Here is a 15,293-nt window from a genome sequence, read left to right on the forward strand (position 1 = left end):
TGGGTATGCTAAATATTTAAAATTATTTTTCAGAGCTATAATGTTACAAGGGTTTTGTTGTTTTGATTGTTGTTTTTTTTTTTAAACAATAGCTGTTATTAATGTATTTGAAAAGCGTACCTAAGAAAGTATTTATGAAAATATGTGATTTTTTTAATCCTACAAAAGAACTTTTAGTCTCCACAGTCTCCATGGTTAGCATTAATTAGCATACTTTTAGGAACTTCTGCATTCTGTTTACCTTACTAGTTAAGAGCTTGGACAAATATTTAGCATTCATTTAAATTAATATGATTTCTAATTAGGCAAATCACTGTATTTGTAGTCATTGTAAATGACTGTTTATATCAAGGGTTGTTATGCAGGGACTAAAATCTCTAAGATTTTGTACTATTGCATTTACAGCTGGTTTAACAACATGTTTATTCAGAAATCATTAGCAATAATGAGAATGCACAGATTAACCATTCCTTAGTTTTTGTCAACATGCAGCAGTCTTCAATTTTTTTACATGTTTTGAGAAAGAAAAGAAGTAGTAAGCTGGAAGGAGATACTATTACTGAAACATATAAACAAGGATTCGATATTAATTCTCCTGAGTTTTCTACGGGGAAGAGTTTTTACTTTTATTTACATGCATATTTAAGCATAGAATGCTGATTAGCAGTTCGCCTTTTAAATTTCCTTCTTTGTGTCAATGAATGTAAAATAATTTTATGCAGAATTATATATCAAATATATGTCTGGCATGTCCAGCTTCATCCTTTTTTTTTTTTTCTTGTCTAATAACGATAATCTTTTATCCTTTATCTAATAAAGATAAAATTTGGATATTCTTCGTAAATAGTCATGCAGGCTACATTTACCATGTCAAACCTAAATTTGAAGAGTAAGAAAAAGGAAGGAGTATAATTTGCATTAGTCTAACAGTAGAGGAAAAATCACTAATATCCCATTAAATTTCAGTTTTCTTTGTGAGTCGTGAATTCAAATTTTCTTTATACTTTATAATGCTGTCTTCATTCATTTCTTTGGTGCTTAAAAGCCCTTTATTTCTTTCCCTAGTTTTGAGTCTTTTTTTCAGTGTTCAGGATGAGCTGTACCAGATCTACTTGCTGCTGTCACAATCTGCCTTTGAACAGATTCCAGGGTAGCACTGGGTTAACTCGGTTAGCTAGTTAGCACTGCTGCCCGTAGAGACACGCATTGTTCTTGCTATTTCAAGTCCATGGACTGGTTTGCTCTGCTTACACAGTGCTGAGCCTGAGTTGCAGTTTGTCTTTCAGCCTGGGTAACAAGCTACATGTGAAATCATTGCATTGCTTGCCAGAGTTGAGACAAGTGTCATCATTCTTTGATGATCTAGATGTGACAAAACAGATTAAATCTCCTTTCTTTTTAGTGAAGTTATTTATTATCTTATATTGCCAAGTATGAAATGATGTGAGTATTTCATATCATTCATTTCCAGTATTTTACTGGAAGTGTGAAATTCTGTTGCCATTAAAAAGGAATGCTGACTTGTTTTGATTAGTATTTTAGAACAGTTGTTTTTTGTTACAAATATTATTTGAACTTGCTTTTCTCAGAAGGATTTTTTTTTTCTGTTTGTTACTTGATTTTCTCAGGGTTTCTGTTTGTTTGTCATAATTTTATCAGGATTCTTCTGTGTGTAACAAGAATTGTAATTGTACTGTTCATCATGTTATGAATGCATGCTACATATCTGCCTTCATGTCTCTCTCTGATCTGTCAAACAGCATCCCTATGAGACTTCATCCAAAAGGGTTCTCAGGGGAATTACCGTGGCTATGTCAAATTCTTAATGGGGAACATAGGGAGCAGATTGCTGTAATATCATTATTAATATTATTATTATCATCGTCGTCATCGTCATCATCATCATCATCATCATCAACATTATTATTATTATTTCTTCATGGAAGAAAGGTTTTTTTAAGAAAATATTTTGAATGTGGGCTTCCCAGTTTGCTTTCCCTGAACTGCTAATTCAGAATCATGATGCTGAGTTTTCATGGCCCTTGTTAGATTCTCAAGAGCCCAACATAGTCTTAATTTTTCATTTACATGTTTATTTCAAGCCTAACTTGGTGTTCGGTCTACTTCAAAATGTAAGAGAACAATTGAGTAATGTCTGTCACTGAAAATTAGGCATTTTTAATTTCATTTATGTACAGAAGGTGAGGTGGAATGTACTGCATCCAGCTGTGGGGTCCCCAGTACAGGAAGGACATAGATCTGTCCTTCCTGTAGTGGGGAAGTACAGGAAGCTGGAGAAAATCCAGAGGAGGGCCACTGAGATGATCAGAGGGATGGAGCACCTCTCGTGCTAGGAAAGGCTGAGAATGGGGATTGTTCAGCCTGGAGCAGAGAAGGCTCTGGGATGACCCGATTGCAACCTTCCAGTATCTGAAGGGAGATGTAGATGGGCTTTTTGTAAAGGCATGTAGTGACAGTACAAGTGGAATAGCTTCAAACTGAAAGAGAGTAGGTTTAGATTATATCACAGGAAGAAATTAATTACTGTGAGGATGATGAGGCACGGGAGCAGGCTGCCCAGGGAACTTAATTCCTGGCCAGGTCAAGGCCAGGTTGGATAGGGCTTTTAGCAGACAGATCTAGTGGAAGATGTTCCTGTTCATGGGCAGGGGGCTAGAATTAGATGATCTTTGAGACCTTGTCCAACCTAGGCCATTCTGTGACAGTGTGTTAGTGTACTCCAAAGCATCATACTAGTTTTCTGAAGTTACTAAGGTATTTACCCAAAACTTTGTGGTGGCAACAATGACTTCATGTGCGTAACTTGGCTTAGGATGGGGTTGATCTCTTAGATGCCCTAACACTGACAGGCTTCCCACCAGCCTTGCACTTTGCTGCTGCAGCAGGGTGAGTGACTGAGCTGCTGTGATACTACTGCAAGAGAAAGCTGAATTAATCTGCCTGGAAGTTTGTATTTACTCAAATACTGAATTAATCCCCAGTGCTTTGTTACAGTATTTTAGCATAAACAGACATTACTTATTAATACATCTTCATATATGAAGATGCTGATGGATACACTGTAAAAACAAAAACAAAACCAGCCCACAACCCAGTTGCAAGACTTGAGAAGCTTTCTGTAGCTGCGGTTTTGCAAAACAGCTACAGCTTGAGTATTATACAAGTTCATTAAGCACTTTGTCTATAAAAACATCTGTTTTTTTCCTCAAGCAGAAAGAGGTATAGGTGGCATATCCGTATGATGAAGATGGGTAACTGGAGGATATTTTGGATGACAAAAGCTGATGCAGGTTCAAGAAGATATAGACACGTTCACTGTAGATAAGTATATCAAGACCTGCTTAATACAAAATCTGCTAGGAAGTTCTTGAGTGAGAAATGTTTTGAGAATGGGATAAGGTTCTACACAAATATTTCTGTGTGACTTTTCTAGTATTCTTGCCAGAGCACCTGCTTTTTGTAACTTTTCACCATATTGTACTAAGTAGACCACTTGTCTCTCCTGCTACAGCTTTTCTTTTGCTTTCCTTTGGCAACTTTTTAGCTTGCACAACTTTATAAACTTGTTTCTCGTCTAATTTTGCTTCTGTTTCTTCTTGATCTGGAAGCTGTGTTCTCTGGGGGAAGGGACAGGGACAGGTGACACGGTAGAGAAGTTTGCTGTAGGAAAATACAAAAGATACAACCATGGATTGACTGAAGCTGAAATACAAGCACCTGGAAAAAGATTCTTATTCTGCTGTTATGCAGCATAAACTGTAAAGGGAGATATTGGTTCACTTACTGTTAACAGGGACTTATGGTTCATTTGTTTATAACTCTGGAGTAATTTTAGATTTACAGGTATTTGGTAAGGAAGAGGCTTTGTTTGTGCCCTTAGATATCACAGAGCTAATCACAGAATATTCTGAGTGGTAAGGGACCCACATAAATCACCAAAGCCAGTTCTTAAGTTGATGGTCCATACAGGGATCAAACCCACAACCCTGGTGGTATTAGCATCATGATCTGACCAGCTGAGCTAATCTCATGTTCCCCATATATATTGGACACTCATTCATCTTTTGTCAACAAAGGTCTAATAACTGTACAGGAAATAATAAGCTAAAGTGATGTGAATGTAAATAGTTTGGCAGCTTGTCTAGAAGATTCCAGTACTAATTATAGCAAGTCAACAGTTTCTTGTAGGATTAGAGATGCAGTCATGAGACGTTAGAGCTACTGATATAGCATATTTCCCAGTCCTTTAATTAAAGGCAAGAGCAGAGTCTTCGTGGTAGAGCTGATTGCTCTTTTATTCTAATTTTTTTTTTTTTTTTTGTGGCTTCTCAGGTAGTTAATTTTTGCACATAAAGTGCAATAATTTTCTCTGTCAAACTTTGCAAGTTTTTAGCATTGCTTTAGAAATAAAGATAAAAAAAAAATACATTTAATTCCATTTATTTTGTCCACCTAATTTTGATCATTTTACCACTAATTTCTTTGTTTCAGAGCAAGAGCTAGTCTCATGGCATGATTTGATTTTGGTTGATTTAAAATCAAATTCAGCATCTGTCTGTAGCTATTCATTTTCTAGTAAACTTCCAGCAAAAATTCTTTTTAAATCTCATAGTTGCACACTGCTGTGATGCAGTACAAAAGAGCAATATATGAATTATACCTATTCCATCTCAGAAGTAATATCACGTAAATTCTATTCTGCTTATGCAGCTCTTTTGAGAACTACTAGCCTGTACAGAAGCAAGTAATTAAAAAACAAAAGAAAAAACAAAAGAAAAAGTAATTAAAAAGAAAAAAGAAAAATTTAAAAAGAAAAGAAAAAAAAAAAGAAATCTAATTTGTAAATCCATGTGAATCTTTGAACAACATAAAAAACAATGCAAATGGCTGGACATCTTAAGAAATATTACAACTTTTTACTTCTGTGAACTTTAAAACTCATGAATCTTTAAATGTATATTAATTTCTTTCCTGAAAAGCAATTTGCATTTCTATTTAAGGGTAGCAAAAAAAGCTCAACAATTGTCTGTGGTAGACTGAGGGCAAACAGTGGATTAGTGGATTATATATTCACTGAACATTGGTACCTTCCTTTAAACAGGAGAAAGAACAAACCTGATGATGCCTTTATTGTAAAGAGACAAAACTCTCCACAGATGTATTTTTGGATGTGTAATAGATAATCACACAAAGAAACAGTGAAAAAAGTGTTTGTGACTAATTGCAGAGACACTTTTCAGAGAGGTTTAGGGATACAAGTAAGAAGTGCAAGTACATGTTACTTTCTGTGTCATGTTTCATTCCTATGATTACAAAGTTAGATTCTGGGAATGAGATCCTGGCATCCTGCGAGAAATGTGGAGTTCTAAGTATTAGTCTAATCAAGTTAGGACATTTTCCCACAAAGTGCCTACAAGTGAGGAGGTAAAAACAAGACAGAACTTAAAAGTACAGCTCAGACAATGAAAATATCAGGTCAGCATAGGCTGCTTTCAATAATCACAAGACTTTTTCTTGGACTAGATTCTGAAGCTCCTTTTAACAGGAACTGCAGTTTGAGTTTCCTCAGTGGAAGAGCAATACTTTTTGCAAGCTTTATTTTTTTTTAAGCAATTTTATATACAAATTTGGTAACAGTGAGGATCAGGTTAACTGTAAAATACCTGTGAATTGCAAATTGTTTGCAACTGCAGTGAGGTTTTTGGGGTCTTGGGGTTTTTGTTGTTAATTTGGGTCAAATAGTATTTTTTTCCTTCTTACCTGAACTTGATTTTACTGATTAATTCTCCATGATCTGTTAATTGCTGCGCTGAATTTCTGAGTCCAAATTCATGTTGCTAAGGGTGTAACCTTACATTTTGATGGAGAAATCCAACTCTGGGTACCTAGTATAGTTGTCCAGTACCAACGCAGAAAGCAGAATAAGAATAAACTGATGTCCTGTTTCATTCAGGAGTATCACATTGGATTTACAGAGCTTGAAGCCTGAGGATACTGCTGGCACAGTAGAAATGGTCATATCTGAAGAGTTAATAGCTAAATTAATCTAGTTAATACCTAAGGAGCTACTTGGACTATAAAATTATGTATCCCCAGTATTTTTACATGTAAATCAAGTCCCGTTTTATTCAGAACTGAAAAAATGGACACATTGCTGCACAACTAGAGTAGCTTTTCCTTTTTCTTTTTTTCTTAATTAATATTCTCTCTTACTTCCACAGAAGATGCATTGTGAAACAAGGGCTGGGGTTTTTTTTCTCAAAATACTTTTTTCTTTTTCTTTTTTTCATTTCACTGTGTTAGTCATGGGTTCTTATGTTGCTTTTTCGTCTTATTTGAATTTTACCTTCTGGGACAAAAAAGTGAAAGAAAAGAACAGTGCACAGAATCACAGCTCGTAGTGGGAATGAATCTGGACAGATAAACTGTGTTGTTGTGTCAGAGCCATTTCATGCTGGATTTATGTTTTACAAACGGATAAGTGACAAAAAAAATTTTGATGGGTACTACACATATGCCCAGAAGGCATGAGATAAACTCTGTAGTCATTAACTTGAAGGACAGTTCATAACAGACTTTCCTGTTACTCTTGAAAAAATTTTTGCTCCGCAGTGCATAATTTTTCTATTTCTTTGCTTGCGAAGGAATTTCTTTGGTTTATGTTGCATTGATCCTTTCTATCACTCTTACAGTTTAACAAAATATGATAGGATGCAGTAGGATATTTAGTAGAAATATATAGGCAGACCTTAATAATTACACAAATCCATACTTAGCTTACAGAGGGATGTTTAAATTTCAGGCTTACAGTTCAGAACTTGACTTTCTTTTCCTTGTTCCTGTTGCCTTCTGAGGTGTTCTCTGCCTCATTTTGCTTATGTAATGGAAGGTGAAGTTTTTTCACCTGTAAACTGTCAGTCTTGCAATGAATTTTGGTACAGATGTGGTTTGTCTACCCCTATTCTGGAATTCTAAAGAGTTCTTATATGCTGAACCTTGGGGGGGATGTGTGGGACTGACTGACAGTTACTAGAGTTCAACTGTACATTTCAACTTCTAGAATAATTTTTTTAAGTCCTTACTATTTTAGAAATTCAATGTCTGTTGTTTAGAAGTATATTTTTTCTTTATTTTTTGTGGAAAAAGTAGAAATTTATATGCAACATGATATGGGGGGTTGAATACTGAATAAATGAGTTATTTGGTCTTTTAGAGAAAAAGTATTGTAAAGTTTTCTCAAAGATGCTTGAAAGCTCTCTGAATGATGCTTACTTGCATGTTTGCTGGTTTTAGAAGGAAAGCACTAAACTGAATTTTGCTGCATATGAATTTTTATGAATTTTGTATTATGCAACTCAGCTTTTTGTATGAGCAGTGAAAGCTGGAGAGTTTTTTCATTTTATGGTGGTTATGCTTCTATTATTTACCTCTTACTACTGGGCACGTCAATGGGTGACTGGTTTGACTGAATAAAGAGTCACTGCCTTCAGTAGTGAGCTTCACTTTTTTTGCAGTTAATATATGGCTCATATGCCTACAAATAGTCTTAGTTTGAAATCAGTAATATCAGCACCAAATTATTGGAAGCAGGAAGTAGAAATGAAAGTGTCTGTGGCACAATGGCCACATCTGGTGTAATTTCAGATGTATTGGGTTGCCTCTTCCAGGACATCAAAGATCTTCCGCAAGGACCCTAAAAAATGGCACAGGTTTTTATTCATGCACCAAATTTAGTCAGCAACATTTCAGCTACTGATTACTTTTTGTACATCCTGTGAGGCTGTGAAGGACAGAGATCAGTTTTTAAATGTGTTCTAGTGGTGCATCCTGTAGTATCTGTTGTAGTTACACATAGCTTATAACTCCAATTGTTAAATGCAGTTTTCAGGAAGGGCTTTTAATTGTCATATGAAAAACTTCTCTGCCAAGTAAATGCACTGTTGGTTTCATGCCTGTAGAAAAAAGGAGATTTGAGGACTAGAAAAGATCTAACAATGTAGAATCTAAAAAGCAGAATTCTGGGAGGTAATGGAAAACTTCAAATAAAGTGCTTGAGTTCTTTAATACTTGTAAGTGGAAACCAAGCAACATTTTCTCTTTCAGGAAATGCTATTTTAGGATTATTTTGGAGGATTTCAGATCTTACGGAAAGTACTCATAAAGGGAGATAATGCAAGAGAGAATTTTTTTCTCAGAGTCTCTTTTATGTTAAAAAATTTGTCAGAAAATTGTGTATCAAACTTATGATTCTAGGTGTATATTATCACCTATATAGAGAATGCATATTTAAAATCTAGAGTGTTTGAAAGGTCAGAGCTAAAAGATACTCCGCAGAATTTTTGGGGGCAGAAGCTGTCATGTAGAAGCAAAAGCTGAACGATTTTTCTCCTCCTGCACTGGAAGGCAAAGCATAATACTGAAGCATTACACTTCACTCACTATGATATTGCCAAGTAAACCCTGGAGGGAAAGAAAGGGATTTTCATTCTAGACTGTTTCAAGTTTTATTTCTCTTGTATTCAGGTGATGAGCTAGCAAAGTAGCCATCCCTGTCATTATTATTGTCATCATTTTTATTATGATTATTTTATTACGTTGACAAGAATAAAGAAATAAAGACCAAAAAAAATGGATGCTTCAGTTCTAGGGAGGACAGACTGATTGTGGAGAATGGTTTTGTTTTTCTGTGCCTTCTGTGAGGTATGCATTTCTCACTGTTCTCACTCTGGCTGTTGTGCAGGTGGTTGACCAGATTGACACACTGACATGTGATCTGCAGCTGGAGGATGAGATGACAGACAGTTCCAAAACAGACACACTGAACAGCAGCTCCAGCAGCACAACAGCCTCCAGCTTGGAGAAGGTCAAGGTGCGTGGCAACGTGCCCCTCATCAAGCCCCCCGCGCACCCCTCTGCCATCCTCACCGTGCTGCGGAAGCCGAACCCACCCCCTCCTCCCCCTCGACTGACACCTGTCAAATGTGATGAGCCTCCCAGGCTGCCTCCTTTGGCCAACCCAGTCAAGACCAACGGCACCCTGCTGCGAAATGGGGGCTTGCCCGTCGGGCCCAGCCGCATCCCCAACGGAGACATGTGCTGTATTCCGAACAGTAACTTGGAGAAAGTCGTGATGCAGCCTCTGGTGCACAGACCTGAGAAGGAGCGGTGTCCTCAGCCGGGAGCGAGGGAGCGGGTACGGTTCAGTGAAAAAGTGCAGTACCACGGCTACTGCCCCGACTGTGACGTTCGGTATAACATTAAAAACAGGGAGGTGCACTTGCACAGCGAGCCGGCCCGGGTTGCAGGGAAGCTGCCACACCAGTGCCCTCCTCTGCCACCTCCTCCACCTCCGTTGCCTCCGTTCCTTCTGGAAAATGGAGGGTTGGGGATAAGTCCCAGTAATAGCTTTCCTCCTCCGAGACCTGCAACTGTGCCTCCACAAAATGCGCCAAAACCCCAGAAGACCATCTTGAGGAAGTCAACCACTACAACAGTGTGAAGTATGCCCCTTGTAATAACTCTTTGTTTTTTCCTATATATAAACATAAATAGGTAATGAGCACTTTCTACTTGAGCAATAAAAAGACCCAGTGTATTACACCCTGTGTCCAGTGAAGTGGCATAAAATTCACAGGGTAAGTACAAAGAGGAATACTTATTGATTTTATTTGTACCCACCAAAAATACCCTTCTGGCAAAGGGTGCTGAAAAAATACCCATTCTTTAGCACACAGGTTGTAAACATCTGTAGCAGTTTCTTGTTTGTAGCATGGTTTAAAAGACAATGAAAAGAAAGTTCAGTGTGAAAATACTGAGTGGTAGATTTCAGTCTATCTGACGTAAGGGAATAACCATTTGTCTCCTGGGTTTTGTGACTTTTCAAATGACTTTTGATGAAGCAAAGTGGAGTACCAGGTAACAGCCTTTGGCTGAATTATAGCAAATGCTTTTTTTTGATTCATGAGTGTTTGACCAACTCATTATATGTGGAGTGGTTGCAGTAGGAGGTAATCAGTGGACTTTCAGCAGCTTGGTCTTTGGTGGGGAAATAAAGAAATAATTTAAATGTATTTTGGCCTCGCTCTGGAAAAACTGAATTGCATTTTGCTTCTTACTTGCTCAGTGCATCGCTACTGAAGTAAAGTACAGAATTTTGAGATGAGCAGGGATGGTCCCATTAAGTTCCCCCTTTCTCTCCCTCTGCAAAATGGTTGTGATTTATATCACTGTGCAAAGGCAGTAGACTGAAAAAACAAAGCCTAGTCCTGTGTTTTTCACAAAGCTTTTGTCTGGTGCAAATCTTCTTTTTGAAGGCAAAGTAAATGTTGCTTAAGGCCTCCAGGGACATCCACTTAATTCATGTAAAGAGCTTTGAAGTTGAAAAGCTCTGTGCAATTATGGAACATTAACATGCAAAACAAGATATTTTACATGTTATCACATTTTGATGGTGAACCCAATTAATATTCTTACTAGTCGAAAAAAAGTCCTCAGTGTTCTTAATTATTTAATGAGAGAACATCCTTTTATTCTCACAAAGAGAATTGCCGGGACTTGGAGTTTAAAAAAACATCCAGTCAGTGAAGAAAATCTAATAATAAATCTATTATTTACAAAAATCGTGCCAAAATAATCTCAGTGCCCAACAACAAGTGCTATATTAAAAAAACTATTCTTATTCCACCTGAAATATAAAAGGTAAAACTTTTTGGCAAAACAGAAAAAAACAGATTTTAATTTCTATTTACATCTAGTAATGGGTATTAAGCAGATACATATCCTTCCCTGTATTCTAGTATTTAAACCAAAATTATAAGAATAATTATAGCAAAAGTCCTATCAGATAACTACTATTTGCAAACCTTTGCAGTAAGCAAAGATTTTATTTTGTGCAAAACACATTCAGGGTCTAAAGCTTCATGAAGTATTCCCTGCATAAAAGGCAAAGAAAGGAAATCATCTTAAATTCTTAATCTTGCTTTCCCCTCATGCCTCCCATGTGTTTTTCATGATGCACTTTACATTTGGTATTGTTTGACTATTGTTAATCCCACGGGAGCTGTTGCCAAGAGCAGTAAGTCCAGGCACTCACAGCAGGAGGCAGTAACTCCTTCTGCATCTGTGTGAGATCTTTGCTATCCAGATCAATTTTTTGGCAGGTGGATTCTGCTCACCTGCTGGTACTGTGCACCACTTCCCTTGCACTTGTGTGGAAAACTACTTTTAAAATCACTGGAACAATGTGTAGACATACCCACATTGCATAGCTGCAATTTCTTTTAAATTTTATTTTAAAAAGAAAATTCCTGCTGTCCTTACTTCAGCACTACTATACAGATCATTCTCATGTTATGAGCTAGTTTTTCGTTTGGTTTTTTTTCATTCTTTAACGAACTACTGTGTATGAAAAATAAGATAATTAAAATCAAATATTGCATATAAAATATTAAAGGAACTAGCACTTGAGTCATTTAGGGGTTATGGTTTGGTGCATATGTGTTTACACACATATATTTACATAAGCTCTTGGCTTAATTTTTCTGGTATGAGCTCACCTCTGATAGTAGAGCACAGCATTTATCCTCTGGACTTGCCAAAGTCTCATGAACATGTTTGCACCTCCTAACTGGATGCTGTACTCAGTGGATGTGCATTGATATACATGTAAATTTCAGTTTTGTTACAGTTCTCAGCTGTGGAACGCTTAAGCAGCATCCAAGTTTCAGCAGTTAATGATCAGTTTTGGTACCTAACATCTTGCATCTCATTATTTGTCTTCTCCTTCAGAAGTGCTTTCTTGTCTCTTTCCCCATGCCTCATGAATACCTTCATATGATACGGCTGTGCCATGAAAAGATGCAGCTTTTCAAATGCAATTCTCTCTTTGGCCAGAAATGCAGTTTCAAAATGTGCTGGAAAAACATTGTTTTTCTGCAAAGTTTGACAGCCCAGGCTTTCTTTAATACAACATGTTCCAAGGTCTCTGTTAAATCATAGTACAAACATTGAATCAATTATGTTTTAATGAGAATGTCTCTGGCCTGTGTCCTATTGCAAGGTATTTTCATCAGTGTAATAATTTCACATTAATAACATGTCAGAATAAAATAAAGGTTAAAAGAGGTAAACTTTTAAAATGTAGTAATCAATTAACTTTAAATTTTGCAGCACTGTTCGGAAACTGCTAATAGAAATGGCATAATGACAAATACAATAGTGTATTCAGCCAGCAGTACTTTTTACATTTATATTAGGAATGTAAAGTCTGTGAATCATTTTTGAACACCTACAAAACAGTATTCTTCACATCTTACTGAGGAAAACTCAGTAAACTAACCAGAACTGGACAGGAGTTGTCTGCATTTGTAATGCAAATGTAATATTCTCTGAGATAACATTTAGTGTTTTGCAAATATGTTAATACCTGAAAAAAATTAATGTCTAGTAACAGTACTCAGAGCTTTAATTCAGTGTTTGCCATCACTTCAGTCTGCTGTCTAGCTTTGATTCCCTGAGGTATTTTAAAATCTAAACTGTCCAGATCTAGACTTCTCAAATGCAAATAGGAGAAGTTAATTTCTATCAATTTAATGAAGGGGACAGTCTTTGAAAAATTAGAATAAGAAATGAAAATTACTTAACTTGTATTAATGGCATTCATTAAAAAAGCTAACACATGAATGCATTGCAAGAAAGGAGAACTAGGAGAGCAAAATCCAGTAACAATCCTTTTGAAGGACATAAGGTAGGAATATTCAAAAAGATAATGGATCTTTCTACCATCTGGTAAAAGTCACTGTTCTTCCTTCTCGTCATCTGGAGTTGTTACACCTTTCCTAACATCATCCATTTTTCTTAATAACTAGAAAGAATTCCAAGTATTAAACAATGTTTTTATTATTAAATCAATGTTGTTTTTAAAATACGACATGAAATAAGTCAAGTACACTACAGCTCTTGATATTAGCTTTCTTTAGATAACCTGTTTATTGGTTTTGCAGCGGAGAGCACTATGAATTCTTCAATGGCCAGAGAGATTTTTTCATGGATGTTTGCTCAGATCTCTTTCTTTCCATGTTCTAATTATGACTTCCCTTTCAGTCATGCCACAAACAGTAATTTTACATGTGCATATAAAATCATACTGTGGTTGCTGTGTCACTTGTCTGATGTAGTCTTAAAGTAGGCGTGAGTATTGGGCACATATTTTTGCAGAGGCAGTGTTTCTCACACCCTATTTGTATATGTGCTGTGAGCCATGTTTGTAGCTGTATGTGTGTGTTTAGAAGCAAAACACCTATCCACTGCTCAAACTAGTAAAAATATTGAAAGCATAATGCTCACAAGCACAGAAAGGTCTTGCAGTTGAAGTATGCACAAAGGCATGTGGTAGAAATGTATATGGTAAACCTTGCAAATCACAATTACTAAAATACCCAATCTGTAAAAAATTATGGCACCTGTTATATAAACACATTGTGTTTTGTAGGGATATTTGTGATATATCTCACGCAGTATTTACTTGCTGCTGCCTAAAATCTCTGCATCTGTAAAATTTCTGTAGCACGGACCATCGCTGAAGCTGCTGCAGCAGCAGCACTGGTGGTATCCTGTGGGTCACTATTCTGTGGAGCAGTGCATGCAAACTGCTGTACATCCTCATCTTTGGTAGCAGTTACATGTTGATGGCTTTTAACTGGGAAAAAAGTAGAAGGGATTTCATCCCATCGCCTGTTCTATGGTGGCAAATAGCCTAACAGAGCAAGTTTCTCAATCAGTCATAATTTTGGCAAGGGATTTGTAGTAATCCATCTTGGGATAGCTCTGGGGAGCACAAGCAAGCTGACTTTCATTTCTGATCTTAAATGATTTAACATGTCTCTAACTCATGCTGGCTAAAGAGCTCTCTTGTTATCTGAGACTGGAGCTGCTGGGATAAATGGACCTGACCATGTATCCTGCTGCAGGAGAGAGACCCGTGCTCGAGTCATCCGGGCAAGTCTGCTCCTGTTCTCTGTGCCCTTGCACTTTTTCATGTATGACAATGTTGTCATTGCTACCTGGTGGGAGAGTTTTGTTAAGAAATTATATCTGCACTGTCTTCATCAGCTGAGCTCTATTGTTTCAGTGGTGAAGCATGGCTGTATTTAAGTTGCCTGGTCTTTTGTTAATGCTAAATTTTCAGAAATTTTAAAGCAAGGGTTTTCTTACTTTTGAGGTAATCATTCTCCTGTCAGGATATACAAATAAGATGAGAACCATCATGCAGGTATGATGAAGGTGTACTAGAACTTTCCATACTTTGAGGGGCTGGGTTTGTTATTTCAGGACTATGTCTCTTTTGCTTCATGAAAATGGCTTTTATAGACAAGTGAGAAAAACGTAGAACATAAATTGCATTCGATAGCCAGCCAAGTGCAGTGCTTTGAGGAATGAGTAAAACCAGAATCATTCTGCTGCCTTGCTCGGGAAAGATAAAGAGTGAAGGTCCAGGAATTGCTGAATCTTCTTCTCATGACAAGAGGTTTTTCTTTAATATCTGAAATATTGGATGTGTATGCACAGTCCTTTAAGGAAGTTAGCAAAATCTATTTTATTGTTGTTTGTAAATTATATTAAGGAAAAAAAAAGTTTTTGTAAGACCTTTCTGATATTACAGCTGTCTCTAGATGTTGTTTGTCTGACATTTCAACTAACTTCTCATGCAATCTTGCAAGCAATAATGGGGAAAATTGCATAAGAAAGGAAAATAATAGGCAGATTATGAAAAAAAAGATATTCAACAGATGTGTTTAAGTGTATTCCTCAGTGTTGCTTACATGATGATAACAACATCAATATGAGAGCTTGTTTTTCTTTACATAGGGTTCTTATCATTACTTGAAAATCCTGAGTGGTGAGATTAATATGATGATTATATTAAGAGGTAAGAAAAAAAACAGTCAGTCGCAGAAATTCTCATAGAAGTGTTTATTTCCTTTCCAGTTCAGCATTGATTTTCCTAAGGAAAAGTTGTGTGTATTGGTCTTCTTGGATAAATTAGCATGTGAAAACCAGAACATTATGATAGTGTGTTTCTGTATAAATCTCTAATGCCTACGGAATATTTTGGTTTTCCTTTTTTTTGCAAATAGTGATGATTGTATACTGGAGTTAAAAAATTGTTTATGTCCCTATACCCTTCAAATCGAGTTTAAATCTCTCTCAACAAATCCTGGTAACTCCTGAGCTAAGATAATTTTTCCCTACTTGTTGCCAGTAGGCTTGGTGTT

The 15,293-nt window shown here is 36.6% G+C and overlaps 1 protein-coding gene across 2 annotated transcripts in view; it reads left to right on the plus strand.

The window, feature by feature from the left end:
* Positions 1 to 15,293, plus strand: part of PRR16 (proline rich 16) — a 141,340-nt gene that overhangs the window by 84,128 nt on the left and 41,919 nt on the right. The window contains exon 2 of one of the 2 annotated variants that reach the window (XR_009276043.1): positions 8,762 to 9,656. Coding sequence is in view for 1 of the 2 variants with exons in the window: in XM_058826052.1 (XP_058682035.1) it covers positions 8,762 to 9,520 (759 nt within the window). In the remaining variant the exon portion in view is untranslated. The remainder of the gene's footprint in view (positions 1 to 8,761; positions 9,657 to 15,293) is intronic. The other variant, XM_058826052.1, reaches the window with a different exon arrangement.

Source organism: Poecile atricapillus, chromosome Z (assembly GCF_030490865.1).
Source record: "Poecile atricapillus isolate bPoeAtr1 chromosome Z, bPoeAtr1.hap1, whole genome shotgun sequence".
Lineage (NCBI taxonomy): Eukaryota > Metazoa > Chordata > Aves > Passeriformes > Paridae > Poecile > Poecile atricapillus.